We start from the raw sequence: 20,881 nt of genomic DNA, 5'->3' as shown, positions 1-20,881 counted from the left end.
TCAGCAGACCCTTTGACATGCTAAATAAATTTGCAAAGGTGTCAAGGGAGTATCTGAACTTAAGCAAGGCAGGCAGTTTGGTTTCTTCCAGCAAGAACCATCCAAGATGCCATCAAACAGTCCCCTGTATGAATGGAGGGTTTGGCTGTCAACTTCCAGATGTTCATAAGAGACAGTGGGCTCACTGCACCCATGGCCATAAGCAAGTTTCAGAAATTCCTCAGGCAGATTTTTTAAGAATTTTATAAATAGAAATACATTTTCCAGAATGAAGCTTAAAATCAATTGTCCAGGGAGAAAGTTTTATGTATCTGTGACTAAATTTGAAAAAGGCTGCCCCACCCATCCCATTCCTGATGACTTCCCATACAACCCATGTAATCAGAAACTTGAAATGTAAATACAATGGTAAAACCAGCATTACGAAGGCTGGGAAATCATCTTGTACAAGCAAAGTAAAAGTTTACATAAATTACTTAGCCCAAATTCACTAAAATTAATCATCACTCAGGGCTCTCTCAGAAGCCTGATGAGCTGAAAAACAATTATTGTATTTCTAGAACGAAGAACTTTCAACACTGGCTAAAATTTCAGCACCAGGTCTACTTCCTTAGCCTTTAATGGAGTACCCTAGACAGTCTTCATCTCTGGGCACCATCTCTGTTTTCAGACTGCTGCCTTCCTCACAATTCTGTCAAGGAAGTAAATTCCCTGAATTCTTTTCTGATCAGGATCAGCTCTGACCTCTGTATGACTTGGCACACACTCTGTTTTTACCTAGCTTTCACATGAATTTCATGGCTTGCTTCCTTGCTCTATGGCCCACAGAAGCTCTGGAAGAATTTTAACAAAATCCTTCCAACTATTTTAGCATTAAAGCATGAGGCAAAGATTAGTTAGCAACAAAAATGCTACTCCAGCAAATCCACTGGTTTTGAACTGAATGGACCTGAGCTTGCAATGTCAGCTATTTAGATTTAGTCTGCATATTTGTCAGAATTAAGTCAGATTAAAACAGAGGGCTCTGTGTGCCTTGTAGCTCATAGCAGACAGGTTGAGCTGGGTCTTTTTCTTAAAAAGCATAAAACCTCCAGCCCTAGAACACAAAAAAGTCACCAAAATATGATCTATATTTAGTCAGCGTGAGCATTATTTATTATCACAGCACTGCTCTACACCTTCATTGCACCTATCAACTTCCTCAGATTTTCACTATTTGCTTTCACCTCTCCATGCCAGTTTGAATATTAAGAAGCAATCACATGATCCAATCTCCTGAAGCCAAATGGTAGACAAAAATTCATAATTAATTTTACATAAGTTTTCAAGCTGCCACATTTTCCAATTTAATACCTTTTTTTTTTTTTAGTGGAGCATATCTTGCAGAAGGTTGGGTCACCTCTGCTGCAAAACAAAGCTTTTAATCCAAGAAATGTACATGGGAAGTTTAGGCATTACCTAGATGTATGGCTAATTGAAACCACAGGAAGGGCATGAAAAAGTTTGTACTCTAATTTACACACTTGCTAGAAAGATTTATGAGCTTTGCAATTTAACAGTTTTCCACAGCTCAGAGTCAAGAGAATCAAATGGGCTTTCAGATCTACTTCTGATGCAAAGCAGAAGCATTTGATATGCACTTTTTGTGGGACAAACCATAAGGAATTTTAAGGAATTCTGTTTTAATGTCTTCCAGCACACGCTTGAAGACAGCAAGGCCCTCAAAGCTACATAGCCATAACTAGTTCATATACAGCCATAATTGATCACTTGTAGTTCTCCTCATGACTGTGCCTCCTTCCTATCTCCATTTCCCCATGTCAAGTGACCACCAGCCATCCAGGAACTGCTGTCCCTTTCTAAGATTAAGCTACTTTCTTGCAAGTGCCTTTAAGAAAACAATTTCTACTAGGAATCAGAACTGAGGACAACATTGGTTTGAAGATGCACTGTAGGAACACAACTGTAGGAACCTTTTTTCCTGTGAAGGTGCAACACACTCACATACATCACATCCCTCACATTCCCAAAGATCTCATGCAAGGAACCAGGTACACTGAACCTGTGCAGAATGATTTACCCACAGGAAATGACCACAAGAAAAATCAAAGCTATTTCATCAACACGGGCTCAAAGTTTTCTAAGATGCACAATTGTGAATTTTAGTTTACAGATCCTTAAATCAAAGTGCCTCCTTTCCTTTACACTTCTGGGCATCTGAAAGGCTTTTGAAAGTTTCCCTTAAGAAGGAAAACAGCTATGCAGTTTTCATGTGAACACCCCAATGGTCAATACAGGTTTCTAGTCATCCATACCCCCTGCCATGGCTACTCCTGCTTCTGTCCTGCACTCAGAGCTTCAGCAGGAACAGGCAGCAAATGGGAGATGTTCAAAAGACATCAAGTCTGCCCTAATTCACACAAGGAGAAAGTAAAACAGGAAGAATAAGGAATGTCTCCGTACTTGACATGGTCCACGCAGAAATATAATTATTTTCCAGCTATCTGAATGCAAAACAGCCCTTTGCAAGGTCAGTATGGAGTTAAAGAATGCATCTGAAGCCAGTGTTAGGTCTAACAAAATATTTTAGCCTATGGCATTATCTGCTCCTTTAACTAAAGCAACAGTCACAGCAGAAAATAATTAAAACAGATAACTATAATATAACTGAAAAAACTCCAGAATACCTATTACTCTTGAAAGACAGCTGTGTTCTCTGATCTCTCCTTCCCTGCACCCTTTCCTACCAGCTAAACCTCTGAACTACTTCCTCACTAAATAATTGCATTTACACTGAGGAGCCACTCAGAACTCAACTTCCACCCCCAATGATGTAAACAGCTGGTAACTGTTCAGCTGGCACCACAAATCTTCTCTTTGTACCCCATAATCACATGCAGAAAATCTACACCACTCACTTTAGAGTCCAAAATGAATGAAAGAACTAAGACTAAAACTGATGGGAGCTCATGATGTTCACACGATTCACTGTGACAATCTTCTGTATCTTTTTTTTGGGCTCATTTCTGCACTAAGACTGTAAAAGCCTCTTATTTAAAACATATTGTAGGGGCAGGTACAGAAGAAACGTTCAGTCTTGGGACACAAACAGATGTGGCAAAACAAGACTCAATGCACAGAATTAACTTAAAGACAATGTTAGCAGGAAGGACTCAAAAGCCAAATCATGCGCCTATGCAGAGTCTCGGGCAAATAAAGTTGTTCCTGGGTATTGTTTCAACAGCTGTATTTGGTTATGGTCACTGTAACATCAAGAGTGACAGATCCAGCGAGCTGGCAAACACCACAGCTCCAAAGAGTAAGAACTGTCAGCACACCCTAAAAAACTGCTCTAAACTATGGCTAAGAAAATCTTAGTGGGCAAATATTGCCCAGTAGCCAGATAAAGCTCTTCTTGCTAGGTGTTTACATAAGATGCAAATAATAGGAAACTAGACAGTCTTTCCATCTTTCACCAAAACCTTTTAGAAGAAGTAGCTAGAAATAACATCTTTCCTTATTGATGCTTTTCTCTGAGTTTGTCTAAGCAAGTGTTCAGTCTCAAGATGAAAGACTGAAACTGCAGCTGCTTCTTTGACACAGCATGGGAACTAACCCACCAGATAGAAGAGAACATCAGGGTGCAAGTCCCATCCATTAATTACACTGCAGCAGTTGAGAGAAGTCCCTTAAGCCTCTTAACATGACTTTGGGGAAGGGAGCACTGGTCCACATTTGCTGTGGGAATAACCGGGGAATATCAAGATGATACTCAGAAGGAAGCACCCCAAAGTAAACAGGGCCTTACAGAAACAACAACAAAAACAAAACAGTGGCAGTTTTGACCTTAAAGAAGCATTAAAGGACACTCTGGGTTGCACAAGCAAACAGCATATGATGATTAATAACCTGAAGCATATTAATGCTGATCTTGTTGCTGGATGATAAATCAAGAGCAGAGAAGTCAGTTTCCCTTCATAAATGAGACTTCAGTCTTTAGCTAGAAAGTTGCTCAATTAAGAGCATTCCATAACCCACCACAAACATCCTAAATAAAGCATCAAAACTGATTTAGTACAGCTTTTGGATATAACAGTTTAACTTATCAACAGATCATTTAGTCTGCAAAAAACCCCTGCATCCCTTACAAAATGCAGAAGGTACACAGCAGATAGCAAAATTCCAGCCCCAGTCTTTTGGGCTGAAATTACAATTTTCCAGTAACTTTAACAACTACTCCTCCTAATTTACCTCTAACAAACACTAAACACTGATGCAGCTGGGTATGGACACAACTGAGTAAGATCAGCAGGTCACTCACACTGTGGCCTTTCACTGGAGCAGCACTTCCCTCCCACTCAGCATTTAAAGACAGTGCGTGTCAGAGAAGTGAAAGCAATATTCCACTACAACACTTTCCACACATTCTGATTGCTCCCCTCCTTCCATATTTTGTAGGAAAGGGGAAGTAAAATATTTAAGAATCAGGGTTTTTTTTCCAGATAACTCAGGAGAATATGTAACAAGAGTAACAGAAAACTAGTGTTTAAAAAGACACTATTTTCTCATTGTTTAGTTTAAAGTCTCATTCATGAACAGCCCTGGGCCCATACAGTAACTTTCTTCACTTTTCCTACACAAGACCCTTCAAACACATCTGCCAGCACATTTTGAAGCCCCCCTTTCTGCCATGTTGCCCAAAATGTTGTGTATGAGTGATGCACATCTTGAAAGAAAGAAACCCAAGTTGAATCTGGAACCGATCCTGGTAGGAGACACAAAAGAAGGGCTTCTCCATGTATGCTACCCAGAAAAAAAAGCCAAAGAAGGTGTTTCCCCCTGGTAAATAATGCTGGAAAACTGGTAACAGCTGATGAGAAGGGTGAGGTACTCAACAACTCTTTTGCCTCCATCTCCAATGACAACCTCTCTTCCTGCACATCCTGAAGGGATGGACAGCAGGATGGGGACTGGGGGAACAAAGCCCCTCATACTCTAAGATTGGGTTCATGACCACCTGAGGAACCTAAATGTGCACAAGTCTATGGGACCTGATGAGACACATCACAGAGTCTTGAGGGAACTGGCTGATTTAGTTGCCAAGCCACTCTCCATGATAGTGGAAGTTGGGTGAAGTGCCAGGTGATTGGAAAAGGGGAAGCATAGTACTCATCTTTAAAAAGGCCAGAAAAGAGGACCCTGGGAGCCACCACCCTGTCAGCCTCACCCCTGTGCCTGGGAAGATCACAGAACAGATCCTCTGAGGAGCTGGGCTAAGGCACATGGAAGACAGGGAGGTGATTCCACAGCCAGCACGGTTTCACCAAAGCAAAGTCCTGCCTGAGCAACCTGATGGCCTTCTGTGATGGGGTGGCTACATCAGGGGACAAGGGAAGAGTTACAGATGTCATTTATCTGGACTTCTGTAAAGCCTTTGACTCACTCCCCCACAACACCTTCTCTCCAAACTGGAGAGATGGATGTGATGAGTGGACTGTTAGATGGATAAGGAGGTGGTTGGACGGTCAGACCCTGAGGGGTAGAGGTGCTGGTGTGGAAGCCACAGGAGCCATGTACAATGAGCACTGCTCTTGGACTCATACAAGTGCATAAAACTCCACGTGGAGCTTTAGGAACCCCAGCCTTAATGTTAATGGAGGCCACAGAGTGTCCTTGACAAGTTTCACTAACTGGTTGCTCTGTTTTGCTCTACCCTAAAACACACTTCTGACACCTGTAGCCAAAACCTCATTGCTGCTCCTCTCCACAGAAACTTTCACTGTCAAGAGATGCTTGTGAACTGAAAGATACAGAAAATTCTGGGAGACCTGGTCTGACACTACTCATGGCTGTGCACAATGGCACAATTTACCCCTTGCCTCCTTACCAGCACATCCCTACTCAGCAGACAGATCCCCCTCCCTCCCTCCCTCCCTCCCTCACATTCACCCTCCCAGGCAGTGGCTCTGCAGTCCATGACTGTGTGCTTTGCTGTCCCTGGACAACCACACATGAGCTCTGTTTTGGCCAGCAATTAGCACAGCAGCACTCAGCAGATCATCTGACTGAGGCATGACTGCCTCTGTACACTCAGGCTGCATCTTTCTGTCCAATCCCTTCCACTGAGGATGTAGAAGAGTCTGAAAGGTTTGGGTCCCCAACCCCTCCACTGCTTTGAACTGCTTCCAATGACAGGATTGAACAGTGTGAGCATTCAGAAATCCTTAAGTTATTATGACACTCCCAGTTTTTTTGCATCTACCAACTGCAAAGAGAGATTACTAAAGAATCTCTGCTCCTGAAGTGTAGTTATTTCACATTTTCAGTTCTGTTGTGCCAACTTGTACAGCAAAAGAAAACAACATCCTGACACAATTACCAAGGGATTCAAATGGGAATTTTATGCATTTCTTTACAGCCATATCCTCTATTTCTCTTTCTTAAAATACGGAATACAACAGCAAAAAACATTCTTTGCCCCAGTCATCCCACCACACAAACAAGTTACAGAAGAGGTCAGTCACTTTTGACACAAGTATCATCACAGCAGCAAAAGGTTTCAGACTTTTCACTCCTGCAAGAGTGTCAGTAGCAGGAACATTGTTTTCTAATCAATGTGAATGTTACTGGAACAATTAAAGCTAGACTAAATCCAAATTACACTGGCAGTACTTCTGCCCTTAAAAAGTCACTTCAGTCATTAAAAGCACTCACTTTGAATTCACAGTTGAGAATTTGTCTTTGGAGAGAATTATAGCCATGACTCAGACCATCCTGCTCTCAATTCTTATAGTCACTATAACATCTTATAGTCAAACAAATGTAGCTTTGGGTGTCCTAGAGAAAGCTACTAAAGCAAATCACTGAGCTGATTTTGTGCTGGCACACAGCCAACAATTACCTTGCATAGCATCACATAGCTTGGGTCAGCCAGACTGTGGCATTACAGAGGTGGTACAATATGGAAGGAATGACTTATCTTTCTCATAATTCTGCAGTAAAATAGCTCCAGCATGCTGAGCCCACACCACACCACAACAGAGCCCCTTCAAGGTATCTTGCATTTCAGTAACAAACTTTTGAGCTCAGAGAATACAAAGAAAGAGGGTGATTTGCTATCAGTGTGTTCAGCTGAGCCTCTCACTTTGATTCCAAGTAAACACAGCACACAGATCCCTCAGCATATGGTCCTTGTGTTGGCACAGCACACAGCAGGATACCTCAGTCTGTCACAGACCTACACTCGCTACAATTAACATACAAGCAGCATCCTCACTAAGTATTTACTCAACTGGAACAGCCTATAATTGGTGACTCAATTTCTGCTCCTAGGAACTCCTGTAAAAGTGTCTGCTCCTAGAAGAAAAACCCTGTGTTTTGGTCTCACTTTCACAAATGAAATCCAATGACTAATATCTCAGGCTTCTCCCTGCAGCATTCACTCGGTCCTTGCACAAGCCTGAGAAAGAATAAAGCCAAAAATTCAGCAAGGAGAAAGCCATACTTGATCTCATGGACAATCCATTGTTTCCTGTTCGTACAGAGCAGCATTCATGTTTATGTTTACTAACACAGAGCAGACCCACAATTCAGAGTAAGCACTTGCTCACAAGTGGTGGCCAACAGCCACCTCCATTTCTCTCCTTTGCCCCCAAGTGGATGTCTTCTATAACATGTTTAACAAAAGAGCAGTTATAGATCCACTTCATTAACATCTATTGATTTTTTCTTTAGGTACTCTTTATATTCCCACCATAGCTCTAGTAAAACAGATTGTGTGGCTAACTCATAATAACATCCACTGCACTGAGAGTCAATGAGCCAAAACAACATTCACATCTTACACTACTTCTAAAAAAAGAGCAAAATTTTGCTAATTACTCCTGCTTTCACCAGTCCTGCTCTGGCTCCTGCACAATCAAAGCGACCACATGCAAGAGGGGAAAGGGCACAGAGTCGGTTTGATAGGGATTGCTCAATGCTCAGCAGAACCTAGTCTTCCTCACTTAAAATCATTGCTCTCCAAAATGAAAACATGGGACAAATGCCCAGTAAGCCAAAAGCCAACTATCAGCAAACAGGAAAAACACAGCTGGGTGAAGGAAGGACGCAAGGGGGAGAGAACATTTCAGCACTTTTCAGAATACCCCTCATGTTATATCCACACACTTGCAAGAGAAGGAGGAGGGGGACACCCCAGCTGCTCCAGCCCCACGAGGTGCCCAAGTTTAACACCGATTTTCACGGTGTTATTCCTGCTGCAATTCTCACCTTTAGTCTGATCTTTTGCAGGCACAGAAGTAGTTTTCTGGGAGAGGAAACAGCACCCGACTCCCCCGGGAGAGAGGCACAGACCCCTGCCCCCATGCTGCCTCTGGCCTTCCTACCAGCCTGCGAGAAAGGTGTTTAAACTGTCCCTTGACCCCCCTTCCATCAGCCTGGGGACTCTGTCTCAGGTTCCCTCAGACCTCGGGGAAGCCCCACTGGCCCCCCATGGAGTACCTGTCCCCCCTTTACCGCAGGGAGCAGCCCCATCCACCCGAGGGAACAAGCCCTGCACGCCTCAGGGAGCTGCTCTCAGTTCAGGAAACATCTCCCTGCACCCCAGAACAGCCCACACCTCAGTGAGCACGCCCCTGTGTACATCCCACGCCTAAAACAGCACATCCCCTTCACCTCAGGGCACCCCACACTTCAGGGGACACCCCTGATTCACCTCAGGACACCCTCCTCCTCCTCCTCAGCCCCTCCGAGCGCCGCGCCGAGGCCCCGCCGTACCTGCTGCGAAGGCAGCTCCACATGCAGGGCGCGGGCGGCGGAGCCGGGCGGCAAGGCGGCGGGACCGGCAGCCGAGGTCATCCTCACGCAGGGGCCCCGCTCCGCTCCCCCGAGGCCGCCGGGCGCGCAGGGGTTAATGGCGGCAGCAACGCCAAGCCGGCCGCCCGCTACGGAGCCATATTACCGCAGTGCCGGGGGGTGGGCGGGGCTCCGCCTCCCGCGCGTCCATTGGCCGGCGCGCCGCGGGGGCGGGACCCCGCGCTCCGTCTCGACTTGCAACTGGCTTAGCCTGACGCCAATCAACGCCCCGCTGCGCCGGCCCTGTCAAACCGCCGGAACGCGCGCCGGCGCCGATTAGAGCGCCCGCTTCCGGAAGGCGGGACGGCGCCCGATTGCGGGCGATGATTGGAGAAAATGGAGTTTGATCGACAGCACGCCCTCCGTCACGTGTGCGGGAGCTGTTGTCATCACGTGAGGGGACGGAAAATAGTTCGGCGGAGGGGCCGAGGGGCGGTCGCCATGGCGACCCTGAGGGGCGGCCAGGCCGGGCCGGGCCCCGCGCTGTGCATCGGGAATGGTGTCACCCTCAGCACCCCCTCCACATCAGCCCGACCTGCTCAGCATCATATCCACCTGCCCCATGTGACACCTCCCCAAAACAGGCCCGCCTGCCTGCCCTGTGTCATGTCAATATAAAAGAGGCCTTAGGCTATTGCAGAGGGTCCAAATGTGAAAAATGGATGTATTTTATGATTGGCTTTTCGCAAATATTAAAATGAACATTATATGTGTTGTGTTAGAAAGTAATGCTGTATTATTGCTCTTAAGTAGTGGGCTAAATATAGTTTTAGGTTATAAAAAATGTAAAAATAGAAACTATGCTATGTAAGATACTTTTTTTTAAAGAAAGGACTCGCAGCAAGATAGCAGCCACAGGACACCTAAATCTTTCAGAGAGAAAGAATTTATTGCTCTTATCAAAAGAAACAAACTTCTTCCCACCTTGAAAGCGCTGTTAGGATTCAGAGGAAGAAGTTGACACTGACCAGACAGAATCCTGTGTTTGAATGGAATTTATGCATCATGTATGAGGTGTATGAATATACAACAGGCTGTTATTTTTAAGGGTTAATCCTTTGTTAATGGGTGTCCTTTTTCAAACTCTTGCTGCCCAGAAAAAGGTACCCGGACATCTGTAACTCTTTGTCTCTATTGTCTCATATTGTCCTAATTCAATTTGTCCAAATTATTATTACTCTAATTGTATTACTATTTTTATAACCAATTTTTTAGTATAAAACTTTTAACATTTTAACAACAAGTGATTGGCATTTTTCACACAAAGGAGGGCCATAAGGAGGGTCAAGGGTCTGGACAGACTTATAAGGAGCAACTGAGGTCACTTTTGTTCAGCCTGGAAAAGAGAGTGAGCAACAAGAGCAGGCCTCGTTGAAGTCTTCAGTGTCCTCAGGAGGAGAAGCAGAGGGACATATACCAGTGTCTTAACTCTGGTGACCAGTGACAGGAGCTGAAGGAGTGGCCTGAGGCTGAGTTGGGAAAGGTTTGAGTTGGATATTAGAAAAAGGTTCTTCATCCAGAGGGTGGCTGAGCACTGGAATGGTCTTCCCGGGAAAGTGGTCACAGCATCAAATCTGACAGAGCTCCAGAAGCATTTGGACAATGCTGTCAGGCACAGGGTGGGATTGTTGTGGTGTCCCACACAGGGCCAGGAACTGGAGTTAACAATCCTGATGAGTCTCTTCCACCTCAGCTTATTCCATGATTCTGTGATTCTGTGAACCTTCCCCACATCACATCCACTTCCCTCGCATCACGCCAGCCTTCTCCATAGCACATCCACCTGCCCCATGTCACCCCAACCTGCCTCATATCATCACCCCAACCTGCCCAACAACAGACCAACCTGCCCCTCATTATGCCAACCAGCAGACAAACCCTTCCCACAGCACATGGACCCATCCCATTCCATGCCGAGCCATCCCACATCAGCCAACTCTCCTCACATCATACCAGCCATGATGCCTATGCACACCAAAGCCCAATGCAACCATCCCCTCAGCATCTACCTCCATCCCATGCCACCCAGGCAGCATCCATCCTGAACGGAGGGGACCATGCCCACCTGGAACAGCACCATCCCCACGCAGGGTGCAGCTCTCAGAGCACCAGTCCTGTGCCTGTGCCCACCAGGGCTGTCCATTCCAGGAGCACTCTGCAGCACCTACCTAGTGTTGGTGGTCACATTCAATGGCATGAATATGACCATGCCCATCCCCATGGCACTGCCAGGGACCATCAGGACTGAGCCAAAACACCTGACTGAGAACACCAGATCTGCCACCCTGCAGTGGCACTGGGAATGCCTGTCCCTAATGCATGCCACAGCACTGGAAATGCTTCCCTGGAAATGCTGCTCTCAAAGGGTTGAGTGTGCTGTGCGGTGCTGGAAAACCCCATCCTCTGCTCCTCCTCTCCTCCAGTCCTGCTGTCCTCAGCACCATGCACCTCCCACAGCATGGAGAGCATCCTGCTGGAAGCCCAGCAAGCCTTCATTCACCTACAATACTCCTTGGTTTGTAACATTCCATGCTCCAGTGAGGTGCTGTGACAACGTTGTCTTTAGCACTTATTTTGGTCTAAGGTATTCAAAAGTGAACTTGTTAAAAAGAGGAAGTAAAATAAAAACTGAAATGGAAAGTCATATTTTCTGGGGTTTGATTTCCATCCTTGTAGCATGAAGTCATCTTCCATCCTGCTCCTTCCTTTGCAGCTACTCACCATGGTCTGCTTTTCTCCAAAATGCTCCCTAGTTGAAATGGAGATGCTAAACTTTTCTTCTGCATGATTCCCTGGTTTATCCCATAGTAACATATCTATATGGACTTCTTTTCCCAAATTGTTTGATTCTACATGTAGGCATCAAATAGATCTGATACCTCAAGCTTAAATTTTGGATATCGTTGAGCCTGGCGTGTGTGAGTAGAGAATGTTGCTGTCTCTGATCAGGAAAATTAATTAAAAACAGTGGCCTTTTTTGGAAGATCTTCTGGGAAAAAAAATGTGTCTCCATTATTTTTTCCTTCTGATTAAAAAAAAAAAAAACCTTCTATTTCAGTATTTTTTATAGCCAGTGTTCTGTTTTCAAGCACCCAGACTCCTGAGACATGCTGAGATCAGGAACTTCAAACACAGTGATTTTGGACCGGTTGTATCAGTTTGATTCACCTCCTGGTTCCTGGTTCAGTACAAGACACTCCTTCCTTTTAAGCATTCCATCTTCACCTTGGACGATTGAATCTTGATTTTTAGGATGAAATGTGGGGATTTTCTTTGCTCAAGGTGTGAAAAATGCATTCAGAATGACAAAATTATGTAAACATCAAGAAATTTTGAGAATGCTTTCTGCCTTGGAGACTCTTGATATGTTTCCTCAGAGAGCAAAACTAATTCTAGCTTAGACTTAGATATAAAATCAAAGAAGATCACAGCTTTAAGAATAGTTTTTTCCTGAGATAAATCACTAAAAACAACTTATGGAAGCAGTGTGAAAATGCCACTGCTTGTTTGCCCAAAATATAAAAAACCCCAAACATCCTTTAAAAAAAAGTCCATCCTCAGATGAAACATGATGTTTCTGATTTTCCCCTACTTCTTCACCTTCTCCTTCTATAAAAAGTATGTTATCAACATTATTCTCATCCTAAATCCAAAACACAACCACATACCAGGTACTAGGGAGGAAATTAACTCTGTCCCAGAGAACACCAGGACACTAATTTACACAGTGAAAATTGCTGAATTTTAAGTCCATATGTCATTACCATAGCAGGATTTTCCTACTTTTCTTCTTTTCCACAGGACCAGACTGTGATGATAAAATAGTGATGCTTAGAAAAGTCAAATAATTTATTTACCATAGCAGTTCACCTGCCCTGTATAAGGAGATTGCATTTGCTGCTTGATGTAGACTGATGTAGACCACAATTCAGGGACTAAAAAGTAAAATATTGCTCAGAGAAAAGTTCAAATATGACCCCAAAACCCATGTGGATATATTGCTGATTTTGTAGCAGTGGAACTCATACAGCTGCAAAGAAGTCCTGGCAGTTTTCCAGCTCACACCAGCTCAAGCTTTGGCCTTATTCTAAATTTCAGAATTATTGATAGGTTTTGTTATGTCAGCATGAGAAAGAACCATTTCCAAGGGCATTATAAAAGGAGAAGTTTGTAGGGATAAGGTTTCAGATTTACATCTGATTTTCATGAGTTTTGAGAGGCTTAGTACCTGTCTTATATAGTTCACCTCAATGACCATTCAACATGATGACAGCCATTTAATAACCCAGATTGTTCCTGAATTATAGAGCTTGCAATAATTTGCTCATTAATTAGGATTGTTGGATTATTTTAAGCAGAGCATTTTCAAGCTTCAGCTGGAGAGTGGTTTCTTTTGCCCCTAATTATGAGCAGTCACTGGAGGCAGTAATGCTGGAGCAGTACTGCCCAACTCACCCATGTATATGGCATTACACAGGACCCTGTGTAACTTACTGATGCCCTAGGAAACTGTCATCTATAGGTGGCCACTGAATTTTAGTATGTATTGTAGGTGGCCTTTGAGCCACAGTAAAATATCTGTATTGTATAAGTGGCCTATGAGTCTCAGTAACATATATCTATTGTATAAGTGGCCTTGCCTGGATCCTAGTTGTTCTAAATAGGCTGCAGCTGTAGCCAGTGAAGATAACTGGGATAAAAGGGGGTGGGCTTGGCCAGTCAGGGAGAGCCTTGGAGGAGTTCTGATGAAGAAGCAGGAACAACACTGCTGTGAAGAGCTGCTTGTGAGAAAACCAGCCAGAAGGCATGGGACTCTAGAAATATGATAACAACAGTCATCTGAATTTTTTAACTAAATCCAAAGGTTGTCATTATCTGTCTTCATTGCAGTAAACCTTTATTATGTCCCCATGGGTGTTCCTGCAGTGTGTTATCATAAAAGATGAGCATGGTTAAGGGCATCATGTAAGTCATTGCAGATGCATCAGTTCTGTTATCTGAAAATAGGTAAATCTGGGCTGAGAATAGCTGCTGCACTGTCTACACTGTCATGGAGAGTGGAGACTGCTTCAAACCAAAACTAAAACCAAAGGGTTCCTGGCAAGAAGGAGTGTGATATGCAGGCCCTAAATCTTGCACTTTCTGATGAGTCCAGATTCAGGAAGGTTTCTCTATAATTGTCCATGGTGAGGTTTGGCTCTGGATGAAGCATTCATAGGATGGTCCTGGACTCAGCAGTGCATCTGTTGAGCAGGGGTGCAGCAACTTTTCATGGTCTAGGACCCAGCATCTCACATCTCCATGGCTGTATGAGACTCAGCAAAGACATATCCATGTGTATTTGATGGTTTGTTTGTTTGTTTGTTTGTTTTCCCACAGGTCAATTGGTTTTCTGGGCTGGATTCTTTCAAAGAAGCTCATAGCTTCTTTGCTTCAAAGAAGCAAAAATTAAGTGGTGTGTTTCTTATGCTGAGTTTTGCTGTGAGCTGTAAATCCCTCTCTGGACAAGAAAATGGCCATATCACAGAGAGCACAAATACGCCATGGGCTCCAAGTAAGCCATGGGTTCCAAAGGAGCCACAGGTTTCAAGGCACATGGAGAACTTCTCTGGCAAGTTCCTGCAGCTGCAGCAAGTACAGTAGACAGAGCACTCGGTTGGGCGGGTGGAGATGCACACAGTGCTCCCACATCCATAACCTCCCCATCTACCCAGCCTGAGTGGTGTGTCTGCTGTGCAGAGGGAAGGGATGGTGTCAAGAGGGATCTGGACAGGCTGGAGAAGTGGGTCTGTGTGAACCTTGTGAGGTTCAACCAGACCATGTCCAAGATCCTGACGGCAATTGATGAAAGAGACGTGGACTCCACGGTTTGCATACATGGAGCCATTTATTGATTCACAAAGCTGAGCTTATAGAGCTTTTCAGCAATTAGTAAAAATAGAACAACTATAACATTTATGTAACTAGGTAACATTGCTTAATTCAGAGCCTCCTACTAACTAGTGCAGGTATGTGTTATTTCATGGAAGTTCTGCTTACAAAGCACACTGCTAACTTCTGCATTCCTTCTTCAGGGTTCTGCTTTCTGTTGCCAAGGCTTGCAGCCTACTAAAGCTAACATATCCACTTCTGTCATGAGCTGGACAGTGCTGCCAGCTTGGCTTTCTAGCTGTATTCCTACAAAGTCTTGCACATGGGTCAGGGCAATCCCATGCACAAACACAGGCTGGGCAAAGAATGAGCAGGGGAGAAGAATTTTAGAGTATTGATGGGTGAGAAGTTCAGCAGGATTGACCATGTGTGCTGAGAGCCCAGAAGCCCCCATGTGCTGGGCTGATCCCACAGCCAGGGCAGTAGGGGAAGGGGTTCTGCCCCTCTGTCCTGCTCTGGTGAGATCCCACCTGCAGAGCTGCCTCCAGCTCTGGGGTCCAACATCAGAAGGACGTGGAGATGCTGGAGCAAGTTCAGAGGAGGCCATAGAGATGTTCTAAGAGCTGGAGCTCCTCTGCTCTGCAGACAAGCTGGGAGAATTGGGGGTGCCCGGCCTGGAGAAGGCTCCATGGAGACCTCAGAGCCCCTGCCAGTGCCTAAAGGAGCTGCAAGAGAGCTGGAGAGGGACTTTGGACAGGGACCTGGAGGGACAGAATAATCCTAGTGGGTCCTTTCCAGATCAGAATGTTCTGTGAGTCTGTGACAAGTGGGAATGACCTGACATTGACAGAAAGCAAGGTTAAATTGGATCTTTCAAAGAAATTTTTCCCTGTGAATGGTGAGGCCCTGGCACAGGTTGCCCAGAGAAGCTGTGGCTGCCCCATCCCTGGGAGTGTTCTAAGCTCTGGATGGGGCTTAGAGCAGGCTGGTATAGAAGTGTCTTTGCACATGGCAGAGGGCTGGAACAAGATGAGCTTTAAGGTCCTTTTCAGTCTAAGCCAGTCTGTGGTTCTGTGATCTTCAGTTTTCCTCAGATGAATTCAACAATCAAAAACATCACCAGATTACCAACTCTGTCTTGTGTTTATGTGTTGTCTAAACTCACACTGGCAGCTCCTCACTTAGACATTATGCAATACCAGAAGGCATTTCTTCTGGACTTTTTTTTTTTAAAGTCAAAGCCAGAAGATAATTAAAATTGCTACTAACAAAATTCCAAAAAGCAATTTTAACAAAATCTGGTAAAGACTCCTGCAGAATTAAGTGTATTTTTGAGAAGGCCCTGGAGAAAGCTGTATGAAGTGCCAGTGAGGAATTGCCAGCAATTACACTGGAATATTTAAATGCCATTTCTGGAAGCATTACTTTATCTGTAGTCTTTTTGCACTGACGTTGAGATACATGGACTCATATCCTTCGAAATTACATACAGTGGACTACCTGCAAGTTATTACAAATATTATTTAATAGATTTTATTGCAAATTTTGGCAGGGTAGCACCTTTGGGAAGGGAAGAATTGACCTTATGGCTAATTCCTACTTCTGCCACAGATCAGGTCAGATATGCTTCTTATTGGGGTATGAGATCATTGCAAAATCCTTCCAGTGAGACAACATACTTCACTGATGGGTAGAAGCATTCCAAATGCAGAGCAAAATACTTGAAGTTTGTGAACCTTTTACATGGATGAAAGGACAAATTCTGCACTGACTGGGTATTAAATGTATTTTACAGCCATAGATGTGGGGTTAAAAGAGTTTGTTTAGCTTTCCTTTGAGAGGGACCAATCTCAAGCAATAGTGACTAAAACCAGAGACTGGTTTTGTGGGCATTGAACTTTGCACCTGTTTGTGTCCAAGGTATTTCTTAGGATCTGTATTTCTAGTTGCAGCTGAATATGTTTGCTCCCTTCACAGAGGTTATTTTGAACTGCTGTGAGACACTTGCAGATCCCTAAGGTGTCCTGGTAATCCCTAGGCAATGTATCAGAAGCTCACAGTGAAAAGCACAGTAAAGGTCAGATCTCTTTAATGTAGAGGGCCTTGGTTTTAAATTAATAGTAATATAAGTCTTTAAGGCAATAAACTCCAAGGGGGACTGTATTAATTTGCAACTGGCCATTGTTTGCACTTTACCATCACCATCAGCTACATAAATATGGGGGTATTAAAACTGATTTAATTAATTTACCATAAGTTTCCTGAGTGCCCCATTATAGATAAACCTCATCTCAGACAGAGACACTTCATTGTGTTTCTGACACACCATCAAGCTGAGGACATCCATTTTCAGTAGAAGATATTTTCAAGTCAGCTCATAACCATTAGGTAATTTCCACACAGGACACAGAAGAGGACTCCTGGTGCTTTGGAAGGCAAATGATGCTTAGAATATCTGTTAATGTCCTGGTGCTTAAAAGGGCTATTATTAACATGGAAAAAACTTCCTTCTCAGACTCAAACATGTATTTTAAATATATATTGTGAATGAGATAGGGAAAAGTAATGAAAGGACTAGAGCACAAGTGTGACAAGGAGCATCTGAGGGAGCTGGGGGGGCTCAGCCTGGAGAAAAGGAGGCTCAGGTGGGCTTTTCTCCCTCTCTACAACTCCCTGACAGGAGGGTGGAGCCAGGTGGGAGGCAGGTTCTTCTCCCAGGGAACAAGGGACAGGACGAGAGGAAATGGCCTCAAGTCGTGTGAGGGGAGGTTTAGGTTAGATATTGGGGAAATTTTTTCATGGAAATGGTCATCCAGCCCTGGAACAGCTTGTCTGGGCAGTGGTAGAGCCCACATTCTTGGCAGGATTTAACAGATGCTTGCATGTGGATGTGGCACTTGGAGACATGAATTAGTGGTGGGCTGGGAAGTGCTGGGGGAATAGTTGGGCTCAATGGTCTCAAAGGCTTTAGAACTTAAATGATTCTGTAATTCTACAAAACTAAATATATTTTAAATGAGAAGGCAATTAAAGGAAGGAGAACAGCACATGGGGTCCATCACTTCCACTGACCTCAAAGTGGTTGCTACTACTGGGAACCACATTAAAAGCCCAGGTCAATCAACCAGAAGATGCTTTCTGATTTCAGTGGGTAGATCAAGGCCAAAGTCTAGTGGTTCAATACTGAGTGTCACAACTGGTCTGTGGCTCAGCAATTAATTCAGCTGTAAATAAGAAACCCAGCCCAATTCCATAAACCGGTCCCTCGGTGAACAATGATGGGATACATTCAAACCCAAACAGGGACTGCACCCAATCATTCCATCCTAAGCCACAGACATCACGCTGGTCAAAGAGCTGGGTGGTGTTAAAACCAGACCAGTCAGTTTAGACCAAGGTGTTTCAAACCCCCTATATAAAGAGGATCTATATGAACAATAAAATCCATTGTTGGTGCATGGATCCCTGAAAGTGTGTGTTGTCTCTGTCTCTGATCACCGACCCCACATAACAAAGAAGCACTGGGACTGCAAGAACTGTCTTCCAAACAAGAATTGCAAAATTCCTAAGCTCCCATGTAAGTACAGTCATGAAATATCTCCTGGTACATTACCATAAGTCCCTGAAGGAAACTTATCTCTGAATTCTGCTTGAAATAAAGCCCCTCCCTTTAGTACACCTGCATTTTCATCTTGCAGAGGTGGTAATGTGATTTTATCACTTAATCTCATGTGTCATGGTTCTGCTTTCCACTCCAGAAGTGATTCCATTTAATCTATGGGAAAAGTAAATCCTTGTTTAAAATATTTATGGAGACCTTTAAGGCCCTTTGAATGAAAAGGTTCTGCTGGATGAAAGCATTGATGAAAGCTAAATATACATAAGAAGATAAAAAATCAGTATAGGCATTGAACTGGAGCCTACTGGCTGTTAAGCCTCCCCAGGACAGCGTTTGCACCAAAACTTTGTACTTCCATTGGCTGTAAGCATCTCCCAGACAATATAATGTCATTATACCAAGCCACCAAGACTTTCTTATCTTTGATACTTATAAGGTGTCATCTGTAGGTCATAATATCCTGATGAAACTGATGAAACTTCACTGATGAAACCTTTACATCTATTTAAAAAGAATTTGGGATATCCAGACCTCTTGTGACAAAGGAAGAAGAATGGGTTCTATGGTTGCTGATGCTGTACAGCCTATTTGCATAAAAGTACAGAATCACAGAATCATTCAGGCTAGAAAAGACCTCTCAGATCATCAAGCTCAGCTGTTCCAAAGATCTCACACAATGGCAGTATGACATTTTGGCATAGAGGCTAATATTGGCTCAGTCAAATGTGGCAGGAGGGTGCTCCTGCCTGCACTTTGCTGCCTTGATCAAAGCACACCCCAAAGCCAAAAACTACTGGGGGAAAAAGCTCCCAATGTATGATTAGCTAGAAGTGTGGATCAGATCTAAGAGGAATCAGGGACCCAGTAAATAATCAGACTGTGGATGGAGTTCAGATTCCCACTAGGCTTACATTATGGCCTTTTACAACCTGTTAAAACATCTTCACTCCAAAAACCCCATCTGAGAGGAAAAAAAGATAACCACAAAGCAAAGCAGAGAAACGCCTACATTAGCATTTTTTTTTCCTGCCCTTTCAGCTGCCTAATGTGGTCCCTTGAATCCCGGGCATTAACAGGCAAGAATATGCCTATTTTTGTGATAGTATGGATTTTCTTTAAATGGAAAAACTTCAATTATCTAAGCTGTTGCCAAACAGAACCATTTTCAAGGGGATCATTTTACAGCATGAAGCTTTGAGAATGTGCACAGTAGAAAAATAATTTGCTATTCCTTGTGGTACTGCTGCTTGGGCTAAATTGACAAAAAGTTCATTTAGAGGGTAATGCATCTATTTCTGGTCTCTGCCTCCTCAAAGGAAGGCTGTTCTAGTCTGGGTGAATGATATCCTAGCTTGGCGTTTCCCCAAAATGCTTGGGAGCTTTGTTACATGATCATGGAGTTACGGACAGGCACCTTATGGGGGCAGCACGTCCTCTCTGTTTGTTTTTCAAATCTCCTTCATTAGACCCAGGTCCACTTCCACATTGAATCAAAAAAAAAAAAAAAAAAGAAAAAAGCTGTGTACACACTACAAACAGCATTATTCTGCTTATGCTATGCTAATTAACAAGGGGCTCAAAGCAAGTTGGTGATATCCCACCTTTATGGCTGGTGCTGTAGGAAATAATGCTGCCCTGCTTCACAGAACAGGAAAAAACAGCTGAGCAGACCCACAGAATCAGGAAGATTGGGCAAGTCCCCTAAGACCATTGAGTCCAACCATTCCATACCGAGCCCACTACTAACCCATGTCCCCAGATACCACACCTACACTTCTGTTAAACCCCTCCAGGGATGGAGACTCTGCCACTGCCCTTGGCAGCCTGTTCTAATGCCTGACTGCCCTTTCAGTGAAGAATTTTTCCCTTATATACTGTGTAAAACCTTCCCTGGTGCAACTTAAGGCCATTTCCTCTTGTCCTGTCCCTTGTCCCCCAGGAGCAGAGCCCACCTTCAGCTGACCTCACTCTCCTGTCAGGGAGTTGTAGAGAGTGACAAAGTCCCCCCAAGCGTCCTTTCCTCCACACTGAGCCCCACCAGCTCCCTCAGCCACTTCTGGCACTCCAGCCCCTTCCCCAGCTGCATTCCCTTCTGTGGACATACTTCTGTCCCCAATGCCCTTCTTGTCACAAAGGGCTCAAAACTGAAGCCAGGATTCATGTAAGGTGCTCAGGATGCCCATGGCTGGCAGTCAAGGAAGGGATAAATCACTGCAGGTGGCCTGCATCCAACTGCCATGCCTTTTCCATAAACTGAGTCATGTTCCCTTTTGCTCTGTTTGCCAGAGGGAGAGCTCTGATTTGAGGCAAAGAGGACAAAACAGGACAGTAACTATGTATAAACACATGAGGAAAAACTGGTGAAAGTGGAAAGTCCCCTCTTCCAGCCCGTAATGAGGGACAGATTTATCAGGGTTCTTGCAGGAATAATGAGGAATGTTAGGAGGACAGGGAGATCTTAAAGAACCACAGAAGTGCAAATATACTTCATATATCAAGTTTGGCTTTCACCTTGGAGAACAGCATTGTGAGGCT

The 20,881-nt window shown here is 44.1% G+C and overlaps 1 protein-coding gene across 2 annotated transcripts in view; it reads right to left on the bottom strand.

Moving 5' to 3' along the window:
• Nucleotides 1–8,953, bottom strand: part of UVRAG (UV radiation resistance associated) — an 86,858-nt gene extending 77,905 nt beyond the window's left edge. For both annotated transcript variants that reach the window (XM_059466036.1, XM_059466037.1), the window contains exon 1: nt 8,779–8,953. In XM_059466036.1, the coding sequence (XP_059322019.1) occupies nt 8,779–8,859 (81 nt within the window). In that variant the 5' untranslated portion in view covers nt 8,860–8,953. The remainder of the gene's footprint in view (nt 1–8,778) is intronic.
• Nucleotides 8,954–20,881: the final 11,928 nt, after the last annotated feature.

Source organism: Ammospiza nelsoni, chromosome 2 (genome assembly GCF_027579445.1).
Source record: "Ammospiza nelsoni isolate bAmmNel1 chromosome 2, bAmmNel1.pri, whole genome shotgun sequence".
In the NCBI taxonomy this organism is placed as follows: Eukaryota; Metazoa; Chordata; class Aves; order Passeriformes; family Passerellidae; genus Ammospiza; species Ammospiza nelsoni.
This window is presented reverse-complemented; position numbering and strand designations above follow the sequence as displayed.